This window comes from Sturnira hondurensis, unplaced genomic scaffold (genome assembly GCF_014824575.4).
Source record: "Sturnira hondurensis isolate 20B ecotype Veracruz unplaced genomic scaffold, ASM1482457v3 Scaffold0000867, whole genome shotgun sequence".
Taxonomy (NCBI): Eukaryota; Metazoa; Chordata; class Mammalia; order Chiroptera; family Phyllostomidae; genus Sturnira; species Sturnira hondurensis.
The window spans coordinates 3,865,833-3,890,138 of NW_028073498.1; the positions used below are offsets into that span (position 1 = coordinate 3,865,833).

Sequence of the window (24,306 nt, forward strand, 5' to 3'; positions counted from 1 at the left end):
CTGGTACTCCACAAATGTGATCCGTTTCCTGTGGGTGAGTATAGCAGAGTACTTCCAATACTCTGTGATTCGTCTGATACCATCAGACCTACCCAAGCAGTGAATTAGCAGGAGACTTTGAGTACTCTCATTTTGTTTTTGTTTTTAAATGTCATATTCCATTTGAGTACTAAGCATGTAGGCAGGTATCATGGAATGCAACAAGTGAGGAAAAATAAGTGAGTTGAGGGAGTACTGTGTGAAATAATGCTGTAACTCACACAGATGAAACAGCCGCCTGGCTGCATGAAAAATTACCACTAAAACATTTAAAAAGAGACTTAACATAGGAACAAGCTATTTTAATCAAGCAAAAACAAAGTTATATTCATTATTTCTAAAAATAAAATTAGACTTTTTCCAACCCTTAACATCTGCATTTAATAATATCTTCTAACCAAAATACAGATGCTAAAACAGCAAATTACAATGTATCTTGTACAGCATACAGTTATGTTCACTGCTTACACTTACTTTAATCCTAGTTGGTCATAGGGTACTCAATGCATACTTAAACATCACTCATCATAGAGTTTTCACAATTAACAAAAAATCTGACAAGGCTGTCTTAAAACGGCTCTGCTATAAATTGTATAGAATATACAGAATTACAAAGTCAAGTATTTTTTTATCAAAATATACACCCCTCCCTGAAACTAACACGAGCTGTCAACATTTTAAACGAATAATACAATTATAGAAAATATTTGCAAAATTATTTTTTCATGTATAAATATTCTGCCATATTTACTTTGGTCTAGAATTATCAGCATACAAGTCCACTTTAAAAATATCCACATGTAAGGGCTGGGAGACATCACTACATGTAGTATAACTTTATATTTGGAGTTACCTCAAATCAAAATGACTAAAATACACAATTATTTCTCTTGATTAGTAATCCTAATTGAGTTAAAACAAATTAGTAGATCACAGGATTGCTTACTCGATATTCTAATTATCAATTCAAAAATGATTTTCATAAGCCCTTTGTGACAATCTCTCTAACAAAACCCAGATGAATAGTGCAGGTATACATATATACAATGTATAAAATAAAGTTGAATTCGCTTGCATTTTCTTCTATTACATAATACTGTATGTGAGTGAAAGTAGATGAACAAAAGATAAATGCAGATACAATATTGGGGTTACTTAACAGCAAAGTACTACAGCATTCCAAGGTCAGCTTCGATCACGTCCATTTCTGGGTGTGTAAATGCTGTCTTGCCCACCCAAATCCATGTTCAGTCTTCTTCATGGTGACATCACAACATTGGGAGAGAAACTGGAGTCCTGTGAGATACTTCTTCATAGTGGTAACCTCGCAACGCTGGATAACCTTGGGTTTCCATCTATCAAATCCCAAGAACACGAATGGCTGCAGGCTACCCTTGAACCAGTTTCCAGATGCTGTTCACACTGGTGATCAAAGGGTAGGAATGTTTTCTCTCTGCCTCCTATGACGGCAGTTTAAAAAGTCAGACTCATGAGTTCCAGCTTCCCAGGAACCTAGTCCAGATGATGGAACATCCTGTAGGGCAATTAGACTTTGAGGGCAGTGTTGACGGTGCGGGTCAGCATAAAAGAACATTGTGAAACTTAAGTGGGTGTTTTAGCAAAGGGGCTAGATGTCTGCAAACATGAAGACAAGGCATCTGACTTTTCGGATGTATTTGAGTCAGGTAAGTGATAGAACCTTATCTCCCTCATCCACATTTTATCCCCCCTCCCACCCCCAAGCAAAGCTACTATTTGAGGCAAGGAAGGTCATCCCTTCCAATTACTGGCTCAAGTCCTTCATGGGTGGGGAGGGCGTGTTTCTGTTGTCCTTTTGTTTCATACTAGTGTATACTTGTGGGCTGTGCAATCTGATCCAAGGAAGCTGATCATGGTAGGGATTGGATTTTTCTGTCCCTTTCAAGTGTCTGGGTACTCAGCACTGTGTGCATGCCTTGCACTAAATTTCCTGGACACCCCTTCAGTGGAATAGGAGGTGTCAGGTTTTACTTGAACCCTTGAGACTGGTTAAGTCTGTCTGGAACAGACTGCCACATTTATGGCCTTGTGATGGATGGAAGACTGGGGAGTTTCAGAAGAATGTGACCCTTCTTCATTTCCTGAGGTGAGGCCATTGCAAAGTAATACACAGCACAGGTAACCACAGGTAAATTCTGGGAAGGCTTTCCCCCATAGATAAGGCATGACCTATGTTTTCTGTGACTTGAATAGACCAATTCAAATAACAGCTCAGCCATAACATCAAGAGAACAGCATTCCATCTAAAAGCATACACATGCCCTTACGTCATATTCAAAATGCTTTCTACTGGTTTTTACATCAGTCCTCATTATTTGCAGACCTATTGCTCATCATTATAATTCTCTACAGGGGACATGGACAGTTAAAAGTCATAGTGATTTATATATGTATTTTACAAGGTTTGTGTTGCAGAGAAGTAGTTCTAATACATGAATGTCCTACTTAGGTTACTCATTTCACACGTATTTTTAGCTATATTAAGTATTTAATATATATCCATTAAATTTAAACAATTTTCAACAGTGCAGAAGCTGAATGGGAATGACTGTAACAGCTCATTTACCTTTTAACTTACTTATGAAGATGACATTTTCATGATGTCTAACCCTTATTTTCTCCAGTGACTAAAGACAGTTTAGCAGCCAGTTCCTATTAGCACTTACCAGAAAGTTTTAAATTAGGCTAAAATGAAACTTTTTTCCCACTGGCAAAAATACCACAGCTAAGAACTTCATAAACTTTCACAAGATACTTGGGATATTGGCGAAGTCAGCTATTTTGTTTTTGCGCACTTTGCAGGTTGTTAATGCTAAAACCCAAAGCAGATTATTAGGATCCTCTTTCTGGAATTTTCACAAATGCAATTTTTGTTTTTACAATTCACTCCTTCATGACTGTTATGTGAAACAAAACTAAACTTAAAAACAAAACCAGAATAGCTAACTAAAAAAAAATAAACCCATCAACTTATATTTTTGAAGATTTTCCCCCCAAGTATCGCCGTTCAAAGGTTTCCAACAATGGTTTGTACATTATCCTTTTGGTCATTGTCTTCTGAATCCATGAACTGTGGGTTCTCCATCGGATCTGAGTTTTCCTGGTACATGTCACCTTCCCTCTGACTTGGGCTTTTGAATAAGTGTTTCTTCTGGTGCATGCCAAGGGCAGCAGCTGTTTTGCAAATTTTGGGGCACTGGAAGCAGGCAAAGCCCTTACCGTTGTGCTCCCGAATATGCCTCTGCTCGTGATTCCTTTTTGTGGAGAGGTACAAAAAACTCTGAAAGCAGAACTGACAGTGGTAACGCTTCTCACCAGTGTGGATTCTTTCGTGGATTTTGAGGGTCTCGTTCAGCGTGAATGCCTTGTTGCAATACTGGCAGATGAATTCCTTGACGCCCAGGTGGATGCGTTCATGCTTCTGTAAGTTTCCCTGCACAGAAAAGCACCGCCCACAGGTCTTGCATGGGTATGGCTTCTCTCCGGTATGACACCTCATGTGCATCTTGAGTGTGGACGGGCTCTGGAACTGCTTGGCACAGAGCTCGCAGGTGTATGGCCTGGCGGTGACGTGCCGGTGGGGCCTGCCTTGGTTTCCAGCCCCCGAGGCCTTGTCTCCATCACAGAGCTCACACTGCAACTTGGGCATCTCTTTATTTTCTTCTTCCTCAAAGGCCTTCTCCTGAGGAGCCTTCCCCACAGCACAGTCCAGTTCGGCTGGGTATTTATACTTACTGCTTGGGCTCCTGTTTTCATGTTCCTTTCTCCAGTTGGCTTTCCTCATTTTTCGCAACTGCCTAGATTTCTTTTTGGGTTTGTAGTTGTAGTAAGGGCGCCATGGCTTGTCAGTGGAATCCTGGTCACTTGCGTCATCGAACATTTCACTCATCTCCACGCACTCGGATTGGCAAAGCCCAAGCGGGCTGTCTCTGTTGGTTTCCGGGTCACTCTCTCGTGGCAGAGTCTCTTCCTGCACTTGATACTTGGGTCTTCTCCCTCTTTTATAGAACAATTTAGATCCTAAGATATGCCTTTTCACAATGGCTTCATTCCCAATTTTGACTGTTATTTGGCAAAGAGGTGCAACGTTGCTGTTTGTGGAGGTTCCGGGGAGAGCAGGCTTTGCGATATAGGTTTCAATTTTACTGGTTTCTTTAATGACATTTGTAGTTTTGCTCAATGACCCTCCAGGGTCAGCAACATAGCTTGATTCCTCTGGCATTTCTCCCCTGTTACATGGGATGGTTTTCTTTTTCTCCTTAATGCTTTTGGGTCTGCTGACCACTCTCCCCACTTTGTCAGGCTCAGGTTTGCTGTCACCTTGCCCGGGCTGACTGACAGGTGGATCTGAAGGAGCTCTGTGGTTGGTGCTGGACATGGCTGCCACGGAGGTGCTGTGCATGATCACCGACGAAAACTGGCTGCTGTGAACAATGACCGAGGGCGCTGAGCCACTGTAGCTGATCACGGAGGCTGAGTTCTCACTGCTGTTACTCAGAGGCAAAGTGGGCACGTTCCCAGCCGGGAAATCCGAATTGACAGTGTTTTCAGTGGAAGAAACTGACACCTCCGTTGAATAAAAATTATTGTCAAGATCAACTTTCAAGGCCTCCTCTCCCCACTTGGTCCCCTCTGTGTTTTGGACATTGGCAGAAATGGGTCTGTCCCGACATGTGGATGTTTCCAGTGGGACAGCTGGACTGTTGGTCATGGTGTTTGCGCCGTCTTGGAAATTCAGGGTCGGTAATTCAGAGCTGCACGGATTCTGAATAACATAGGGACCAGGTGCAGGCTCACTCATCTGACTGCTTTCTCGAGCATTTTCATAGGAAGAATTTCGGTAGCTCTTATAAGGAGCCCTCTTGCATTTCATAGGCAGCAGCCTATAAAGTTTATATGGATAGACACTAGGTTTTAAGCCTCCATTTGCGGTTTTTTTATTGATGGAAAGTCTATGATCTATGGCGTGGAAAGACTTCTGATGGTTTTTGAGTATGTAGTAGGTCATGAAGGTTTCAAGGCAGAAAATGCACTGATACCGCCTCTCTCCCGTATGCCAAACTTCGTGTCTTGTCCTGTACTCCGCCAGTGCAAACACTTTGTTGCAGTAATGGCAAGGGTACGTTCTTCTCCATGAGTGGACATTTGCATGTCTGCGAAGGCTGGATAAAGTCACATAACTACGCTTGCACACGGCACAACTGTAGAGCATCTGCCCATTAACAAATTTAACCATGTGGTCCATTTCTGGCAAGGTACTTCCAGCACTGGAAAATTCACCAAGCCTGTTTCCAGATAATAAAGACTCTGGACGTGTGAAGGAAGCTCCATTTTGTCCAATGGTAGGATAGTTTTCTAAAAAGCGTGGATTTCCTCCTGGAACAGGCATGTGGCTTGACCTCATGCAGATCTGTTCGTGCCGATCCAGTCTGTTTGGGGTGCTGAACTGTTTGTTGCAGTACTTGCACACCAAAGGCTCCTGGGTTGGCTTGTGCAGCTGCATGTGGGCTCCGAGCAAAGTGCTACTGTCAAAGGACTTGGAGCAAGAGCTACAGTTGTAAATGAGAGGTGGAACCTCCGCCGCTGGCGGCCCAGGGACGTCAGAGGATTTGTTTTCATCTTCCCTGGGAAGAAGGACCTCTCCTTCGTTGTTGGGCGACTTTGAACCAGAAGGAACGGCAGCTGGCTGTGGACTGCTTTCCTGATGAACCTCCACGTTGGTTACTGGTGGGGGTGGCATCTCTTCTGTGGTTGGTTCAGAATCCTGGGGCGTGGGAAGTGTCTTTGGCTTCCGGCATGTTTTCGGTTTTGCAACAAGAGCCTCACCATTTTCTTTCCCTGTTTTATCAGGTGAGCTGCCAGCATGTTCGCATACAGGCTGACTCCGGTACGCGTCGGCCACGGAAGAAACGGCGTAGGAGTGCTCCGCCAGGGTGCGGACAGGCTCCGCCTCGTGACAGACATCAGTCCTCTCCAGGCCAAGGCTCGTGGTTCTCATGGAGTCGGAAACCTTTTTGAAACTTGCCCTCAAGTCCAGTGGGGAAAACATGTTATTACTATTTTCTGTTTCAATGATGGAAAATGCATTTGTGATCCTTGGCCCGTTAGTGATAGCTGGTTCTTCATGCCTTTTTTCATTTTTTTCTTCTTTAACCACTCCCTTTTCAGTAATGCAGAATACATAGGGGCCTGGGGAATTTGAGAAGCTGCGATCGGTCAGATCTTCTAAGAAGGAGATTCCCAGCTTTTTTCCTGCAGCTGCAAGATCAGTGACTGTTTCCTGTCTCTTGACGACGACCGTGGAGCTATAGATATAATTAAGGATTTCTGTAAACACTTCGGCTTTGAGATCGTCCAGCTCCAGGACGTGGCTGGAAATACAGATTGTATGGCTCCAAAAGATATTTTTGAAATAAAGGCTTGAAGCAGCCAGGACATTGCTGTGGGCTTTGAATTTGGTGTCTTCCACAATGATAGTGACATCACATAAAATGCCCCGGATGCGCTGCTCATTTAAAATGGAGAGCACTGTGTCACTGTGGAAGTCGTCCTTGAGGTCCCTGGAAAGGGACATGACTGTCATCTGAAACAGAAGAGAGAAATGGTCAGACTCTTGCCCAAGTAGCCTCTTTATTTCTAGATTATTTCCAACCTCTTTGAAAACCATCTGTGTATGAAGAGAAACGTTCTTATCTCATTCTGTTGTTGCCTGCAAGGCTTGGAGTGCACAGTGAGAAGCTAAATCTTTATTTCGCTCCAGTCTGTTTCTCATGCTGTTGCTAAGTTATTACGGTTGGAAGGCCTCTCAGAACTCTTTCTCCGAATTTGGAGCTATACGCACGTGTCTCAGTCTGGGGGGAGGAGGTGCCAAGTGCTAAGGGTCTTGCCGTCACTCACGGCTGCTGTGTGGAAGCCCTAGAGCTGGGCAGTGCCACGGGCCCACCACAAGCCTCCTGCCTATTTTCAAAGACGGCCCCGATGACCTGATTCAAGCGCCATTCACAAAGCCGGAAAAGGATTTCTAAAGAGTTTCCCTAAGTAAGAAGTGCCTGTATGCAAAGGTGTTGCCTGCTCATAGAAGCAGCAAGGTCTGGAGGACATTCCTAATTTGGGCCTTTCAAGGGTCTCTCAATGGAAAGTCACAGTCTGCATGGCCAGGTTTGACCACTGGGGGCGCCCATCTCATTTCTCCTCTGATTTCCCTTTCATTAAAGCCAAAGTTAGTAAGTAAATAAAGCAAGCCGGGCAGAGGAGACTAGGGTTTTCAAAAAAGAACTTTGATAGGTACTGAAGGCAAACAAAAAATGAAACCAGGATAGTATGTTTCTGAGTCCACTGGCTGAGTTTCACCACAGGTTCCTAAATTTAAAGGCACAGTGAGTGGCTTGTTCTGGTCTGACGACCCTGTTGCAGAGACTAGTTCTTGCTCTTCTCTCTGTAATCAGCCTGGAATGGCCAGGGCCTAATGACTGGCACTCCTGTGAGGAGCAGTCCAAAGCAGCGGCTTTTGTACTTACGTACAATAAATACACGGTACATTAGTGACCTAAGACACAAGTGAAATTGAAACTGGACCCTTCGTGGGTGTGATGCATTCTATCTTTTCTATTATCTTTTATTTTTAAAATACTAACATCAACTCACTAAACTAATTTCACTATACACTAATATATTACTCCTCCAGCTAAACCAAAGTAAAACCGACAAAGGAAAAAACCTTCTGGTGCACAGCATATACAAACCAGATACTCATCCGGTCTCTCTGGCCCCTGTCGAGTGATGCCCAGGAAGCCACACGGCTGCTGCTCTTTAACTCGCAGTGGCGATGTCTCCCTAGCACTGGAGCACAATGCTGAGCTCACAGTATTCACTCAGGTGGAGAGACCAGATAGCCACATAAAGAATCTCTTTTTACCTCTTTTGTGAAGCTATTATAAGCTGTGCCCATTATATTATTTAGCATCCTTTATGTAAGGGTTCATTTAATAAATTCTTTTATCTCACTCAGCCATAAGAAAAAGTATACTTTTACTAATACAGTCTCCAATTTGGATAATGAGAATATATACCCCAAGTTTCTCTTAATTTTTGAGACAAGTTAGAACGGACTTTTCTTGTCAATGGTGGTGGCCATTGTGAGCCTGGGCTTCTGGTGTGACAACTGTCTAGTTCTTCTCTCTTGTCTCCCCTGCCTTTGATGGTAATCTTCCATGGATCTTTTCTAGAACCCTGGGTGTTAAACTGATAAATAAAGGTGAAATGAACTGAAATCGTTACTGCTTCCTCTGTGCCCCTGAAGGGAGAGAAGGCCGCCCCTGCACAGAATGCAGGAGCGTGTCCTTCACTGGGTTATAAATTAGTAACATACTTTGCTGACGTTTCTTTTGCCTTTCTTGAGGTGTCTCTGTTCTGGGTTACTTTCTCTCTTGATTCTTATATTCTTACCCAGTTTGGTTTCTGTAAGATTATTTCAATTCTTTACCCAGTCTGACTGGATAGTCTCAGATCTGGCAAAACACATACTACGTGGTTCAAAAAGGTGGCTTCCCTTCTGGCTTAATTCTACGCTGACGTCATCTATCTTGTCCTCTTACCTCAGAATCGCTGCCTGTTCCCAAACACCCCACTTCAGAGCACTTTGAGCCTCCTGTGAGGCTCTGTCTCTGTTTGGGGAACATAGTATTTCACCCCAAGCGAATATAAATACTCTAGGGTGTCAGGTTATAAACCCCACTCCCTTCTGTGGGATTCTCCGATTCTTCTCTTAGATTGTTCAGTTAGAATGGTTAGCAAAAGGCCAACTGTTAACACTTAGTAAGATCTTAGTCCCGTAGTTAGAGCAACATATATCGTAGAAAGCATCATTATAGGTCATGAGAACATCCTTGTAACTTTGGAAAATCCAAGCGTGGCATCTTTCAGGAGACTCTACCACTGGGTGACAGAACCCTTCACAAATCAGTTACTGGGTAGCACCTGGATGTGCCTTCTTGGCACACACAAAATAACCTTCATTCCTGTATCACTCTCACCCAGCAGACGTGTTCACGACTGGCACGGTCAGACTCAGTACTCAGCGCTGAAGCTCAGAGCTGGAGGGACTTCGGAGAGCAAGGCACGCCTCTGCCCTCCAGGGGCCAGAGTCCAGGGGAAGAAAGAGGACTGGCAACTGACAACTGGAGGCTATGATGGTAGGCCTCACACTAACGGTGCATACAGAGTGAGATGAAATGACAATTTATTATTTATAGCGGTCCTGGAAGGCTTGGCCTCACTGAACACATGAAAGATGGGTGTGGGCAGGGCAGTCTAAGCAGAAGGAACGCTGGGAAAAACCAAGTGAACATGAGTGTACTGCACGCAGGGATTGATAAGCAGGGCTGGGGAGGCCAGGAGAGGGTGTGTGCACTCTTCTGCCCCCAGTGCCCTCGGCAGTGCCGGGCGCCCGGCTGGCCTCAGCACCTACCCATAGAGTATGATGGACTAGGAAAGGAAGGGTCAGCACAGGCCATGAAGGACCCTAAAGGATTCCCATAGTAAATTTTATGACACAGGCAATAGGAAACTGCTGAAAGGCATGAACAGATTTGAACAAAGGGAAAAAATCACTCAGGCTGCAGCATGCTGAAGGGATCAGAGGGAGGCGAGCTGCACGCAGGAGACCAGCTAGTGAGGCCATGTGGGGTCCAGGTGAGCAGCAGCCCATCCACCCCACAGCGAGAGCCTGGGGATGAGCAGAAGGCCGCACCCTCTGCTGGGTAGGATTGCAGGGTGGTGGTAGCTGAACTCAAAATATACTTCAATCCTCTCAGTCAATATTTACTGAACAACTGCTAAGGACAAGGAATCGGGCTAAATGCCACAGGAAGACAAGAGCTCATTCCTCCTTTGAACAGAGGTTACTGAACACCTGCTATATGCTTTGGGACAGTAGCCCTCAAACCTGACTATGCATTAAATCAATTGGGAAGCTTTAAAAACAGTATAGATTCCCCCAAGGCCTGTGGTGTAGCAGGGGAAGTAAGATTTAAAGGAGTGGAAAGTCTTTACTACTCCAGTACCCACCTGTCCAATCTCAACGGCTCCCTTTACCTAAACCACCTCATTTTGTCGTAAAGAGTCTCCAGACCACGGGTTACCAGATGGCCTCAGAAGCTGTTGCAGCTGAAAGCCATATTCTACTTCGAAGTGCAAGGGAACCATGAGCCCAAGGCCTGCAGACCAGAGGGAATGCTCTGCAGACCACGGGCAAACCTGGTCCCCACAGGTTTTGTTTGACTCACACAGGTTTTGGAACCACGTTTTAGAGAAACTGATGTTGAGAAACAGTAAGATTTAACATAAAAATCAATATATCTTTTCTTCAAAAAATAGGAAGACAGGGCAACAACGGGGTGGTCACCTGCCTGGCAAGAGAACTGGGGTCTTGTAGCCGCTCCCCATCACAGCCCCCATCACACACGCAGCCTGGGCACTTCGCACCCGTTGGCTGTGCTCAGCGACGTGACTGGCCTGGCCCAGCAGCCAATTCTGTCTGTGCAGCTGATTAAAACATTAAATAAAACCCTGATGAACCCACAGACCTCATCAGAAATCCTCAGTTTAAGGGCAACCCCAAAATTAAAATGAAGAGCTCTCAGTGAGCTGATGGTGGGGGTGGTGGTCATTCTCACCAAAATAGTATGCTTTGGCATTAAAAAGTTAAGTGAATGACCTCTTCCCCTACATTTCTTCATAGAGAGTAACTTGAAAACAGAAGTCTTAGGTCCTCTTGCCAATGGAAAGCTCATGACAGACTTCAGAAAAAGAAATATAAGTTGCAAAAGAGATGAGATTTAATTCACATGTAAATGTGAATTAAATGCTTTCTAAAGAGCAAGTTTCATGCAACAAATTTACTATTCTCAGTAGTACTGCTGTGAGGGAATAAATAAGCACAGGAAAAAGTTAGCAAAAATGTTACAGATGCAAAATATTTTGGTGAACCAATGTTAAAAAAAATAAACAAATTTGTAATTACATAACTGTGCTCATCTGACTTACATTACTATTTTCCTGAGCTTGTATTTCCACTGTAAGAGATTTTAACATACTTCTTAACATGTAAGTACATACATATATATCCACATGTATGTACAAGTAAATGTATGACTTATAAACATATGATTATGTGCACATGTTTATGTACTTATAAGCATATGATTATGTAGTACATAAAATTATGTACTACACATAATTTTATAAGCACATAAAAATATGATGAACATATAGTTGAGCATCCAGAACAGGACACTTGAGAGAGGGGGTGCAACAAATAACTACATCAGAGAAATGGGGTTGTACCCCAGGAAATAGAATGAAAGTTTATCTTGTATTTATATACACAAATGCATAAGCAGAACATAAATCTCTCTATAAATTACAAGTAGTACATATATGTACATTTACGTATGTAAAATGCTTTTAAGAATTTTATAAATATTATAAGTATATTTATACAAATATACCTTATATAAACGCCACTGGGAAACGCTAGCTGGTTAGTATATTCGAAATCTGCTGCTTTCCTCTCCATTGTAGTCCAACCACACACAACAAATACACGCCCACATAGTGTAACCATGGGCACTTAAGATACATTTCATGATTAAAATGACTTTTCTTCACCTGCTTTTAGAATGAACTGGCTTTAAAAAAATTAAAATAAATCCAGGCTCACAGTGAAATACTCCACCAGCACAGCAGGGCATTAGGGCAGGGAGCAGGCGGCCTTCTCCCGCCCCACGTGGATGCAGCCGCAGCGCGCACAGCCCCCGCGCTCCCCGGCCACGGGAGCTTTTCCGAGAATCTGGAAGGTTTCCACGCTCCATCTGGAGGAAGCTCGAGGAGGAAAACTATTTCCTCCAGAGGTTCTTCTTCGGCCCTGGACCCTCACTCCTCTGCCGGGCAATCCCTTACACTGACTCCCCTCGGGCGACCCTCCGTCCGTGGGCTTCCCTGTGCTGGAATTTGTAGATCTGGGTTCCTGCTTTTATTGTAGCGTGCAGTCTGGCGCACTGGTTCAATCTACGTCTTTCCCACTGGCATCTCGAGGGCAGGGCCGTCTCAAGGGCAGGGCACCTCCGTGCCCTCTGCCCCTGGAGGCTGTTGACGAGGAGCAGGGAGGAGCTGGCTCCTCAGACCTTGGGCAGAAAAAGGCTTTACATGCAACTTACATATTGTGCTTAGACAGGTTCCTGATTTAAAGCTTTAAAAGCTACACCTAGATGAACCCAAATTCTACTCTGCAGAGAGTAAAATTAGTAGGAAAATATAATTTAACTCCTGTCCATTTCCCTGCCTAGTTTCCTTCTAATCTGGCAGTTCACAAAATGTTTCGTGGACCTCTGGGTCTTCCAAGGCCCTTTCAGTAGGCTCTGAGGCAGGTAAATAATACATAAATAAATAAATTCATAACACTAAGATGTCATTTGCCTTTAAAAAAAAACCTATGCAGACATGTGCATTAACGGTGCAAGAGCAACAAGGGATAAAACAGCTGGCACGGCAGCAGGCATGAAGCCAGTAACACTCTGATGAAGCAGTAGAAATTATTAATTGCACTAAATCTCGACCCTCACACACTCATCCTTTTGCTGCTCTGTGTGATCAAATGGGAGGCACACACAAAGCCCGTCTGATGCACACTGAGAAGCAGTGACCGCTGTGAGGAGAAGCACTTGGCTGGCTCTTTGAGCTGTGAGCTGAACTGGCCATTTTTTTTTCACGGAACACCATTTTTACCGAGAGACCAACTACAATTATTCAGATGTATATCTGATTGAGTTATTTGGATTGGGTATCTGGGCAAACATTTTTGTGAAAATGGACTGCGTGAGCCTGTCATTTTAAGGAAGTAGCCCTTTTGTTGCCAGAAATAAAATTAGACTTCCAAGAGAAAATCAGTTTTGGGGAAAACTGCATCCACCTACCATGAGCCTGACACTTCTCAATACCATAGATAATGACTTCTCTAACGAGGCTGGTGGTGGGGTTAATGAATATAAGTTCTGGATACGTGGAAGATACGCACACTATTATCCAAATAACCAATGCTTACTGTCACAAAAGAGGATGCATGGACTAACAGGTATGAGACAGGCCGGTGGATTTCTGGGTAACTAAGTGCTCAGAGTGCACTGACATGGGTTCAGATTGCACATTGCAAACAACCTTTAAGGAGCGACCACAGCTCAAGTTCTAGTGCGCTATCAAAGAATGTCCGTGACTAACTGAAAAGACTGTTACACAACTACTTCCTTTTCCAACTACCTATTTGTGTAAGGCTGGATTTTCTTTACATACCTCAACTGAAATAACAGATCGCAACTGAATCCAAAAGCAGATACGAAAATCCAGCTGTCTTTCTATTAAGCCAGACATTAAAGATATTTGCAAAAATGTAGAATAATACCACTTTTCCCACTATGTTTTTCACTTTAGAAAGTTATTTTAAAAAGAAAATGTTATTTTTATATCATGCAACTGCATTTTATCACAGTAATTTTTCATAAGTTAGTAGTTTTTAAATCCTTGTTTAAAATTCTGAATATGGTCAGTCCTGATAAGTGTAACTCAAACAAACAAAAGCTCATTGGCTCCTCAATGATTTATAAGAGTGTAAGGGGGTCCAGGGACCAAAAAGTTTGAGAACTGTTGCTCTAGCCTGTAAGGAAAGGGTCAAACTCATTTTTAAGGAAGTTATTTAAAAATTCTTCTACTCAATAAAATAAATCAGGTATAAGCCTAAAAGAACTAAAGACAAAGTGAATGAACATGCGGTAGAACACAAGGCAGAAACCTCCAGGAGACTGGAGAGACTGGAGAGACTGAGGAGTGGAGCAGCACAGAGAGACACACCCACAGCCATGCGGATCCACACACACTCTGCAGCTGTCGAACCCTCCAGGTCTGAAGTGTCACAGTCAGCCCTCACTCCCCAGAGCTCTCTCCGGCAAGCCCTGGAGGCCAGAGCAGAAGGGGAGGGAACAGGAGGGCCACCAACCAGACTGGAATCTCCTGCCTCTTCAAGCTGCTCTCTTGCCCCCCACGATGTCACGTCCCTAAAAGTATCAGTCTGGCCGTGGCCACTCTGACCTTTGCACCTGCTACTTCTCTCTGCCTCCCTCACCAGCCCCCTTGCTGTTTCTTGAAGAAGCTGGGCACGCCACACCTCCGGACCTTTGCACGTGATGTTCTCTCTGTCTCGCATGCACATTTGTACTGGATCTCTGCCTGCTCTGCGCCACCAGGCGTCACTTCGTGGCGAGGCCCAGCAGGACTGCCTAATTTAAAACTGCCACTCCCCACCCCAGCACTTAATGTCACAGGTAGGTTCTTAAAAACCGTAACTTTAAGCAAAATGACATATAAGAAAACCTATTTTACTCTAGACTAAATGATGTAAACAAGAGTTGTTACGTTCCTATAGCACATTTTAGATCACAGAAACATCACCCAACTTCTAAATAAAGACCAACACACTTCTAATATTAATCATGAAAATAAATGTGAGCTATACATACATTTAAGAAAGATTTAGAAAAACAAGTAAAATAATTATTTTCCATCCCACTCATTCCAATGCAGGGTGGTGGGAGCCAGAGCCTGCCCTGGGAGCTCAGGGCACACGGCGGGACTGGGCCCAGATGGAATGTCCTTCTGTGGTGGGGCCACCCTGACTCCCCTTCCCACCCACACTCAGGTGGGGACCATGCCGACAGGCCACTTCACTTCACGTGCACGTTTCGGATGTGGGAGGGAAGCGAAGCCTGCAGAGAAAACCCACACAGGCGTGGGAAGAACATGTGAGCACCGTACCTACAGAGGCCCCAGCGGGGGGGAATCCAACCTTTTTCGTCCTCAATGTTATAACAAAACAACCTTATTTGAGGACCTGCTGTACTTGAACTTGAGCGTGGCTGAAAAGCCAGAGGGACCAAGAGTCCTTTCCACACTCCACTCGGTGAAAACTGTTCCTTGATTTGCAGGGCCACTGCCCACATTCTGTTCGCGCGGCCTGTCACTGCTCGTGCCCTTGCCTTGCATGTCTCCAAGGTCAGCTTGGTCAGTGCTGTTTGCTCTGATGGTCCGATCCATTCACCTATTACATTAGTCTCCTCCCCATTGTATCCTGGATACTGCTTTTACTATTCTGGAATTGAACTCAAAAACAACAGAAACAGATTTTTGGCAAGGATCTGACCAACTAATTCCCAGTATTTCCAGCTTAATTAAATCTTCCCTCCCCCAATTAGTCAAGGCAACTGTACTGAAATATACAGACGTCAAAAATCTTAAAATGGCAGTTTCCGTATAAATTCTAATTGTCACAATGCAAAAAAAAAAATGCTGAAAGATCTCTTTAAGTGGTTAACCAACATATCTGCCATGTAGAACTTTATAGGGCTTGGTAATAAAATTTAGTGTTCTTTCTTTAGTGAATTGTTAAGACGACATACAGAGAGTGACGTAACCCTATCCAGTAAAATTGTTAGTGAGAACTAGAAGTCACTTACTCAAGGCCACTCTCCAGGACCAGACTAAAGCACATTTTTTCCTGAATCTTCTGATCCCAAGAAGAGGCCGAGAGTCCTCCTGCAGCTCCCTGGCACTCAACTCATAACGCACGTACGTAATAACAAAACCGAACAGACAGAGCAACTTTCTCCTCTCTCTACTGCGAGTCTTCTTCTATAAAAAGAAACTTAGAAATAAACCCCAACTAAAAAAAGAACGCACTGTATTAGGATACTGACCTGGAATCCTGCAAAAGTCAAGCTCGCAGCCCATTTTGGGCTGGTGCGAGGCCCATGTCACAGTAGAATCTGCTGCGTGGGCCTGCTGTGCCCTGTGGAAAGTTTTCTGACAGCGGACACTGCTTCAGTGATCCGGCTCCACCTTCCCACACATCTTCGCAGTACATTTTCTCATAGTCACGTCGGGTGTGCGTCAGACCGCCCCACGTGACTGGGTGTTAGACACACACGCAGCAGATCTCGAAAACAGATTACAAAACAGAAGCCCTTTATAGAGTTCAGCTGTGTCTAGGAAAAGGCAAATCATCCTGATTTGCCTCCTAAGGGGAGCCCAAAAGGGGCAGAGCTGCATTTATCAGACTTTACTGCACTTACGCTGTCGGATTCAAGAAGGTATAAGTAACAGGACAAGAGAAATTTGTTTTTCAACTGAAATTCAGGCCCTCTGAAAGACTAAAATCAGGAGGCTGCCAGACTGCATTCAACAGCCAGGGAGGCTGGCCTGAACTACCTTCCCTGAATACATTATTTGGAAAGGTAAACATTCGCTCTCTAGGCTTGTAGTTGCGTGCATCCAGATCGTGAGAACAAGTATTACCAGATTTGTGAATGATGCAATGTGTCCAGTTAAATAGTTCAGGTTGCTTGCTGGGAAGAGAAAAGGAGGAAAAGGTCCCTGGTTTCCTTTTCCTTTCTGAAAACCCAACAGTGGTTCAGGGTAACCCATGTACCTTGGGTTCATCTTAGGATGAAGCTTGCCTAGACTCCCGCTTGCTTAAGAAACCTGGCAGACAGGCTTAGAGATTTTCCCTGAAGCCCTGGAGTGATGTAACTATTTCTTGTCTCAACCAAATTCCACTGACACACCAGGCCCCTAGTGCAGAAGGCATTTTTAATCTGCATGCGGTGGGGACCCAGTTACCAAAATGACTGGAACAAGATTCCTGTCCCTTGGAACTTTTCTTTTTGGGGGTGAGCCCTAAACCATCCACCCATTGGTTTCAAAAACCACACACTGCTTTCTCATGAACCTAAAGGGCCAGTGGATTTCATGACTGTCCCTCTCAGTTGACAGCTGCCTCACAGTGAGGGCAGAGGGAAGGGCGGTTGTACATTTTGGCTTCTGCACAAGAATGAACCTCCAGCTAGTCGCAAGGACAGGTTATCCTGAAATGGACAGGGCACCAACTGCTTCTCTGTTGTTAAACCATCCACCTCCACCTCCCATCGCACCCCCACCCCCAATGCTCGCACTCCAGCTTTTGGGGGACTCCTGCAAGGCAATGAATCCACTTTAGACTGGTTCTTTCTGGATGAACCAGAACTGGGCAGAGAGGAGTGAATGAGATAAAAAGCATAAAGTGTGGTGCCTGACACACAGTAAGGTTCAGTGAGTGTTGGCTGGAAGCAGCTTGCGAACTGACTGTGTCCAGCTCAACTGGTGGCAGCAGAGAACTGCTTACACAGCCCACCCTTCACGCAGTACACAGGGTGGTCTTTTAAAAACACAAAGGAGATCAAACCGAGCCCATCGGTGGCTTTCTCCAGGTACTGGGGTAAACTGGACACCCTCCACTGTGCGCACCGGCAGGTCTGGTCCACCATCTCCAGACTCACTTGCTCCCTTTGGCCCCACTCTCTGTGCTCGGCACACAGGCCTCTCACGGCTCACTCCACTCGCTAAAACTCTTCCAGCCCTGGGACCTTCGAACACACTGGTCCCAGCACTACTGATGGCTGGCTCACTCTCGTGCATCAGGCCCAGCGCAAACGTCCCCTCAGAGGGACCACCCGTCTCTCCATTTGCTCCAACCTTTACCTGCCTTCACATCATCTGACTGACTTCCTCCATGCCACTTAACCTCAACCTGCAATTATCACGTGTCTGCGTGTTTACTGTCTACTCTGCCCACCAGAGAGTAAACTCCAGCAGGAAAAGGACCTTCTCCGGCCTGGTTTCCAGTCCATCCCCAGGCCACAGCACAGGGCGAGCACGTAGGAAGCGTCTCCTGAGTGAACAGCGGGGTGGCTATGCACAGAGAAGGCCTACGAGGCTCACCCGGGTTAAAAAAGCAGCCTGCTCCCTGACTTGCACTCCTGACCCCCTGACCCTGCTCGGCTTTTGTCTTTTCCACAACACTGGCAACACTCCAACGGAGTGCACAACTCACTATTTGCTGTCCACCTGCCTGCTGGAATCTGAGCCCTCTGGGACAGCAATCTTTGATTTTCTTTACTGCCATCTATTAATGACCTAGAATAGGTCTGCCACTTAGTAGGCCCCCAGTGAATGTTCATTTGCTAAACAAACAATCTGTTCGGCAAATAGACATGTTTTTGCAAACTAGCATTCCATATGGATACGCACCATAGAGATCGCCATTGCAATTTTCCTCTGTCAGAATTCCCCCAATCAGCTGGGACTACAATTGCTTTTATCTGATCCATTTCAGGTCATGGAGCACTTCACATATTAATTCACTTAATCCCCCTCACAGTCATGCAGGCACATAAAATGGAGAACTAGTAGGTATTCACAGGGTTAAATGAATTAACAGAAACCGTGCCCCACGCACAGAAGCTGACCTCATCGTGCCCACAGCACAGGAGTGGGCGGCGAGCCCAGGAGGCGCCCCGCACGCAGCAGAGCCGCACCTGCTGACGGCAGCATGCTGCTCGACCCCCGCACTCTGCCGCCTCACCTGCACGTGTACGTGCAGCTGGGATGAAATCAGAGCAGCCGACTCGCTCCCAGCACAAGACGGGCCTGAGCTGAGTCCAGGCTGCAGGCTCCTTGCCCAGGATCACCACTGCAGAAGCCTGCACGCAGTAGGAGTGGACCCGGGCTAGGATTCAAAACCAGGGCTGTCGGGGCGGCCAGCCCGGGTCATGTGCCAGGAAGTCACTGAGAAACGCTGCCGGTCATGAAGCAGAATGTTCCAGAGAAGTCCCCAGGAAGGGCAGCGGAGGGCTGGCGTTGACGTGAGCAGACCCCTGCCCAGGGGCAGCGGACACCGGGGCAACCTGTGCACGGCGAGATGAGTTCACAGGTGGCGCCTGAACATGCAGTCACCGTAGCGTTGCTCCACAGCCCGGAGTTTCCTTCATATCCAACACCAAGGCCTTTACACTATACCCACATGTTACCAACTTAGAACTGTTAGTATTAAAAAAAACACTGATTTTTAAAAGTTGGTTGCCAATTCATTCCCAGAATTCAGGAGACAAAGGTTAAGGACTTGCTCAGCCAGGATTTGCTGATCTCAAGTGAATTCCCATGCCTCCCCTCCCCCACCACAAGTATTTAGATTTATCTTCTCACTACAGGCCTGGGAGTGATGCAGTCTCAGGCTCAGAGGCTCGTGCTGGGGACTGGTCAGGCAGGGTGCAGCCGGAGAGCGCAGGAATGGAGCCCGAGGGGGCACCTAGGGAAGAAACTCTCCAGCATGGGGCCGATGCTGGGTGTGAGCCTTCTCCATGGCAGAGGGAAGGGTCTCCCCGCTGACAGGAAGCTGCGAAATCATCAGTGCGGCTTGTAAAAACCCTACAGCCAAACTCGAGTATCTTTACCAAGGCTTGTAAGATCCTCTGACAAATGTGTGCTTTCACCACAAGAGAATAAATCCTGAGAGGGCTGAGGCTGTTTACCACAGTCTCCCCAGCTCCCAGCGCTGCACTGGGCACATACCAGGTACTCACAAGCTTTTATTAGATAAATGCAAAAATAAAAAGCACCCAGATGCTAAGCTTGACCCACCACACTTGGCACCGTAACGAAGCTTTCTGGATCCAGTGTTAGGTCAATGTGAACCGCTCTGCTATTTTCAACTATGCTGAAAAGGGGAAATACATTTGATGAACATAAAAAAGTCAAGAAGAATGTCCTGACATGGTAAAAGGAAAAAGAAAAACACACACACAAAAGAAACAATCAACACTGCTAGCCTCAAGCTGAGCTGGATCAGACAAGCCAGGGCCTTCCACTGCCCACAAAGTTGTTACTGTTCTATCAAGTTCAAACATTGAAACACAGCTTTGAAACATTAAAAATAGTCTACTATTACTGCTTTGGCTCAAGGGAAGGAAAACAGTGCCCTGGATGGGTGGCTGAGCTGACAGGACCACTGTCCTGTGTACCAAAAGGTTGTGGGTTCGACTCCTAGTTAGGGTACATACCTAGGTTGCAGGTTCAATCCCTGGTTGGGGCACGTACAGAAGGCAACCAATCGATGTCTCTCTCTCTTCCTCTCTCTCTAAAATCAATAAACATATTCTTGGATGAGGATTAGAAAAAAAGGGGGGCGGAGAAAAGAGCAATCCTTTAAGCTCTACTGATCCACTTTATTCTGGTAAGATAAGACAACAGACCCAAAATGGGAGTTACTTATTTAGCATAAGTAAGCCCATCACCAAACTGAAACTTAGTTTTGGCTCTCCCAGAAGTGGAACAGAAATTGACTTATCAGCATTAGTAGGTTATCTTCCTGATAAACCCCTGCCACTGCCTATATGAAAAGTAACCTTGTAATAACCAACCCACATTTTTGCTCAGTATGATTATCTTGTTTTGCTCCCTTCTGCCTAGAAAATCTCTTGCCTCATATTTTTGGAGCACCTTTCTATTAGATTGCATGCTGCCTGATTCGTAAGACACTGAATAAATCCAAAAAGGTGTTTAAAATTTACTCTGTTGACCTTTGTTCTTTAACCTTTAAACTCCAGGGATTGGGCATTTGTCTCCTGGGTATTTGGAATGAATCAGCAACACATTTTTTTTTTAAATCAACTTTTCTTTTAATACTAAAAACTTAAAGTTGCAACTCGTAAGTGTAGGCCTTGGTGTTGCATGTTTGTAAGAACTTTGTTTCCATGCGATGTCCTCCCTTCAAGCACTCCCATAGGTCTCCCCTCCCTGGACTACTTTTCTGTTCCTCCTGATGTCTCCCGTACTCAGCCACCTCTCCTGGAAAGCTAAGTGGGAGAAGACGCTGGGCTGAGCGAAGCACCCCTGGGCCTCTGGCCTGCTTCTGGGTCACAGACTCTGGATGCCTGTGCTTCCCAGAGCACGATGTGTGACCTGCTCCAAAAGCAGACACAAACCCTCTTCCCCCATCAGACAACCGTCAGAAGAAAAGGGCATTAGAATGTGTGCTGATAATGGTAATTCTCAGTAGAGGTACTTATTAGACTCCCTTGTAGAACCTCAAAAAATTTTTTTAAAAAGAGCTAGGTGGCACCCCCAACGCTGAATCAGAGTTTTGGGAGACAGGGTTTGGGAGGAGTGCTTTTTGCATCCTGCTGCAAATTACTGAGTGAGATTGTGCAGACACGTTGGCCCGACGGCTAACTACACTCTGAAGAAACAGGCCACTACGTCTCTTGCTGGTGACGGAGCGCCTTTCGGCAGCCTCGCTGAGGGCTGCTTCAGAGTGACATTGACATCCCACCACACTTGCGTCAATGTCCCCAACGTGACTTATTCATTTGGCAGGAGGAAGTTCACCTAAATATGCCAGCCATGCGCTGTGCCTCTGATCCCTAACAAACACGTACATGTGCCCAGTGCCGTTTAACACGCTCCATCCCGGTTAAGCCTCATAGTAATCTTGGTTTGCAAATGCGGACGCTGGAGCCCAGAGGAGCTGTGTAACTTGACCAAGGTCATAGAGCTACTGAGAGGCAGAGTTGGGATGCAAACCTCAACAGTACGATTCAAAATCCACACCTGCTGTTTCAGGTTCGGGAGCGCCAAGAAACGAGGAACGCAGCTTCTCCCCGTCTTTCTTAATATCGAAGGCTCACCAGCTAAGGACCCCAGTGTCCTCACCAGTGTGTGTGTGTTTAGCAAACCTGAAGCCTGGGCTTGAGCAGGTTGCCATGAACAGGGGGACATGTTATGCCCCATGGTGTGCTGCTGGGGGAAGGGAGGCTAAGCCAGTGCATGCTTGGCCAGGTAAAGTGCCCTGGGAGGACTGTATCCCGCCGCATGCCACCCCCCCCAAGAAGGGGCCACTTCTTTAATATGCAAAATGATGCCATATGCACCAGCAGGTGGCTCTGGGGTGGACATTTAAAGGGAAATTCAGAATTTTCTATAGCATTCTACTTTCAATGTATTTTCTTTAAAAATATAAATTTTAATATATGGCATTCAAAAATATTATCATTTTGATTTTGATCTACTTCCATCTCAAAGTGATTTTCATCGAGTGCCCACCACCCACCAGTTACAGGGTATAACACAGGGTCTAGTATAAGACGGAGGCATAGAAAAGGTGCAGGGGTCCCCGGCCAGGTGGCTCAGTTGGTTGGAGTGCTGTCCCATACACCAAAGGTTACGGGTTTGATTCCCTGTCAGGGCACATACCTAGGTTGTGGGTTTGATCCTTGGTTGGAGCACGTGTGGGCACGTATGGGAGGCAGCCAATCGATGTTTCTCTCTCACATCAATGTCTCTCTCTCTCTCTCCCCTCTCTAAAATCAATAAGCATATACTCAGGTAAGGATTTAAAAAAGGGGGGGTAGTAGAGAGATTAAAGCTACTGAACCAGGAGAACTGAGACCCCGAGGGATCGTATTAGTCTATTCATGAAACAGGGCGCTACCCAAGGATGATTTATGCTGACTTGGGAGCAGACCGGCCACGTCAAGTCCTGCACAACGGCTGAGAGCCCGAATGTGGTGTCAGGTGGACCCGGCCCTGTAACCTTTGCCTGTGACCTCGGACGTGTTTCTTAAACTCTGCCCCTCAGCTTCCACATCTGCAAAATGGAGCTAATAATAGATTCTGCCAGGGTTAGTGTGAGGATTAAGTGGTAACGCCTCTAAAGTGTTTGGCACAGTATCTGGCAAAAACCCCAAACTTTAATAAATGTCAGCTATTACTGGTATTACTATTAACAATTCATTATTATCAGTCACCTTGTCCCAGGCCCCAAATCCAGTGAAAGTGAACCTCCTTAATGGCAGGGACAAATGCTTTATTTCCCCGTGTTCCCCGGGGCTCCCAGGCCCCTCACGGAGGCGCTCACTCGCTGCTCTTCCCCACACAGAGGGGCCGAGGGCGGCGACATGGGAGCCTGAGCTTGCATTTGGCCACTTAGTCACAGTGCCGTCTAAATGATTTTCCTTTCTTTCTTTAGTTGCATTGTTTGTTAGCATTGCTTCTAAGCATGCAGAAAAATTCTAAGAATTTAAATAAAAATCACTCAAGTTTGTTACTTCTTAGCAACTCTGGTAAAAAGCATGACAGGAAGGAGACCAACATAATTTGTTTAGACAAATACTTGAATCACTGATGAACTTCCCCATGTGTACGTGCTCGCCCACTTAAACCAGAAGGTCGCGCCAATCTGGCCAGAGAACACAAGGCTAAGGCACTGTTTATTGGGTCATGTGCCTGTTTATACAGCGCCATTCTGAGCTGCATGAAAAGGCTCCCCGTGTCCTGATTCACCCCCTCTCCTGTCTGTTTACAGGCAGATTCCCATTTGCTTCTCTCCCCTCACTCCAAGGGGATTTTGGGAGGGCAAAGTCTGGGACCTTTTCTCTCTGACTTTAAAGTAGGAACCTAGTAACATGCCAGTTTGGTTATGACTTTTTTTAGTGAATACTTTGTCATTTGATCTTTAATTTAAAATTCTTTAAGTATCAGTTTAATGGATGATTCATTAGGTTGCCATTTGTTCAGACAAAAACATTGAAAATGTTGGTTAGGTTTGAAGTTTAGCCCATTTATGTTCTTATTTTGAATTTTGGTTCAAGGACTACCATTGAAATCCTTGATTAAAATTTTTGACAACTGTCAGAAGTAGTCGGTCGTTGCAAGCCGTCTTTCCCTTTTCCCTTCCCCTCTTCTACTGCCTATCTCTAGCCTCGGAGGGTGGAGTGCGACCTCTGCTCACACACTCCTGGGTCAAATCCCGGGTCTGACACTTAGTAGCTGTACGAACTTCGACAAGTTAATTACCATCTCAAGAAACGCGTTTCCCACCCCCACCTATTAAATAGATATAATAACGCAACTTAGTTCTTAACAGGAATAGATGAGATAATATAGATACAATGTATCTCCTTCTATTGCTCTTTTTCACCCTGATGATTTTCCACAAAAAGTCCAGAAAACAAAACAATACCTACGACTCTCTTCTCTAGCCCATCCTTCTCATTATGTTAATAGCAACCAACTTAATGCTTGTTGGCTGAAAGGGTGCTGGAAGCCAGGGTCATTTTGTAAGTGGGGATTTCCCTGAGGCTCAAGTGGAGAATGAGTGGCCTGGAGAGTCTCAGCTTCCAGGACCCCCAGTGAGCCTGGGCAAGATCAGCTCTGCAGGCCGGGCGGTCAGGAGCTACTGCGCTCAGGCCAGGCAGACCCGAAAGAAGGGAAGTTAGCTAAAACGTGCTCATGGAAGGTTAGTGCAAAAATAAATAG

At 45.5% G+C, this 24,306-nt stretch overlaps 1 protein-coding gene across 9 annotated transcripts in view; it reads right to left on the reverse strand.

The window, feature by feature from the left end:
- Window positions 1-326: 326 nt before the first annotated feature.
- The window catches only part of ZBTB38 (zinc finger and BTB domain containing 38), a 73,223-nt gene continuing 49,243 nt past the window's right edge, over window positions 327-24,306 (reverse strand). For 3 of the 9 annotated variants that reach the window (XM_037051586.1, XM_037051578.1, XM_037051604.1), the window contains one exon: window positions 327-6,661. In XM_037051586.1, coding sequence (XP_036907481.1) covers window positions 3,086-6,661 — 3,576 coding nt within the window. In that variant the 3' untranslated portion in view covers window positions 327-3,085. Of the gene's footprint in view, window positions 6,662-15,875; window positions 16,236-20,051; window positions 20,129-22,242; window positions 22,268-22,304; window positions 22,348-24,306 lie in introns of those variants that run through there. The other 6 variants (XM_037051620.1, XM_037051595.1, XM_037051612.1 and 3 more) reach the window with 6 other exon arrangements.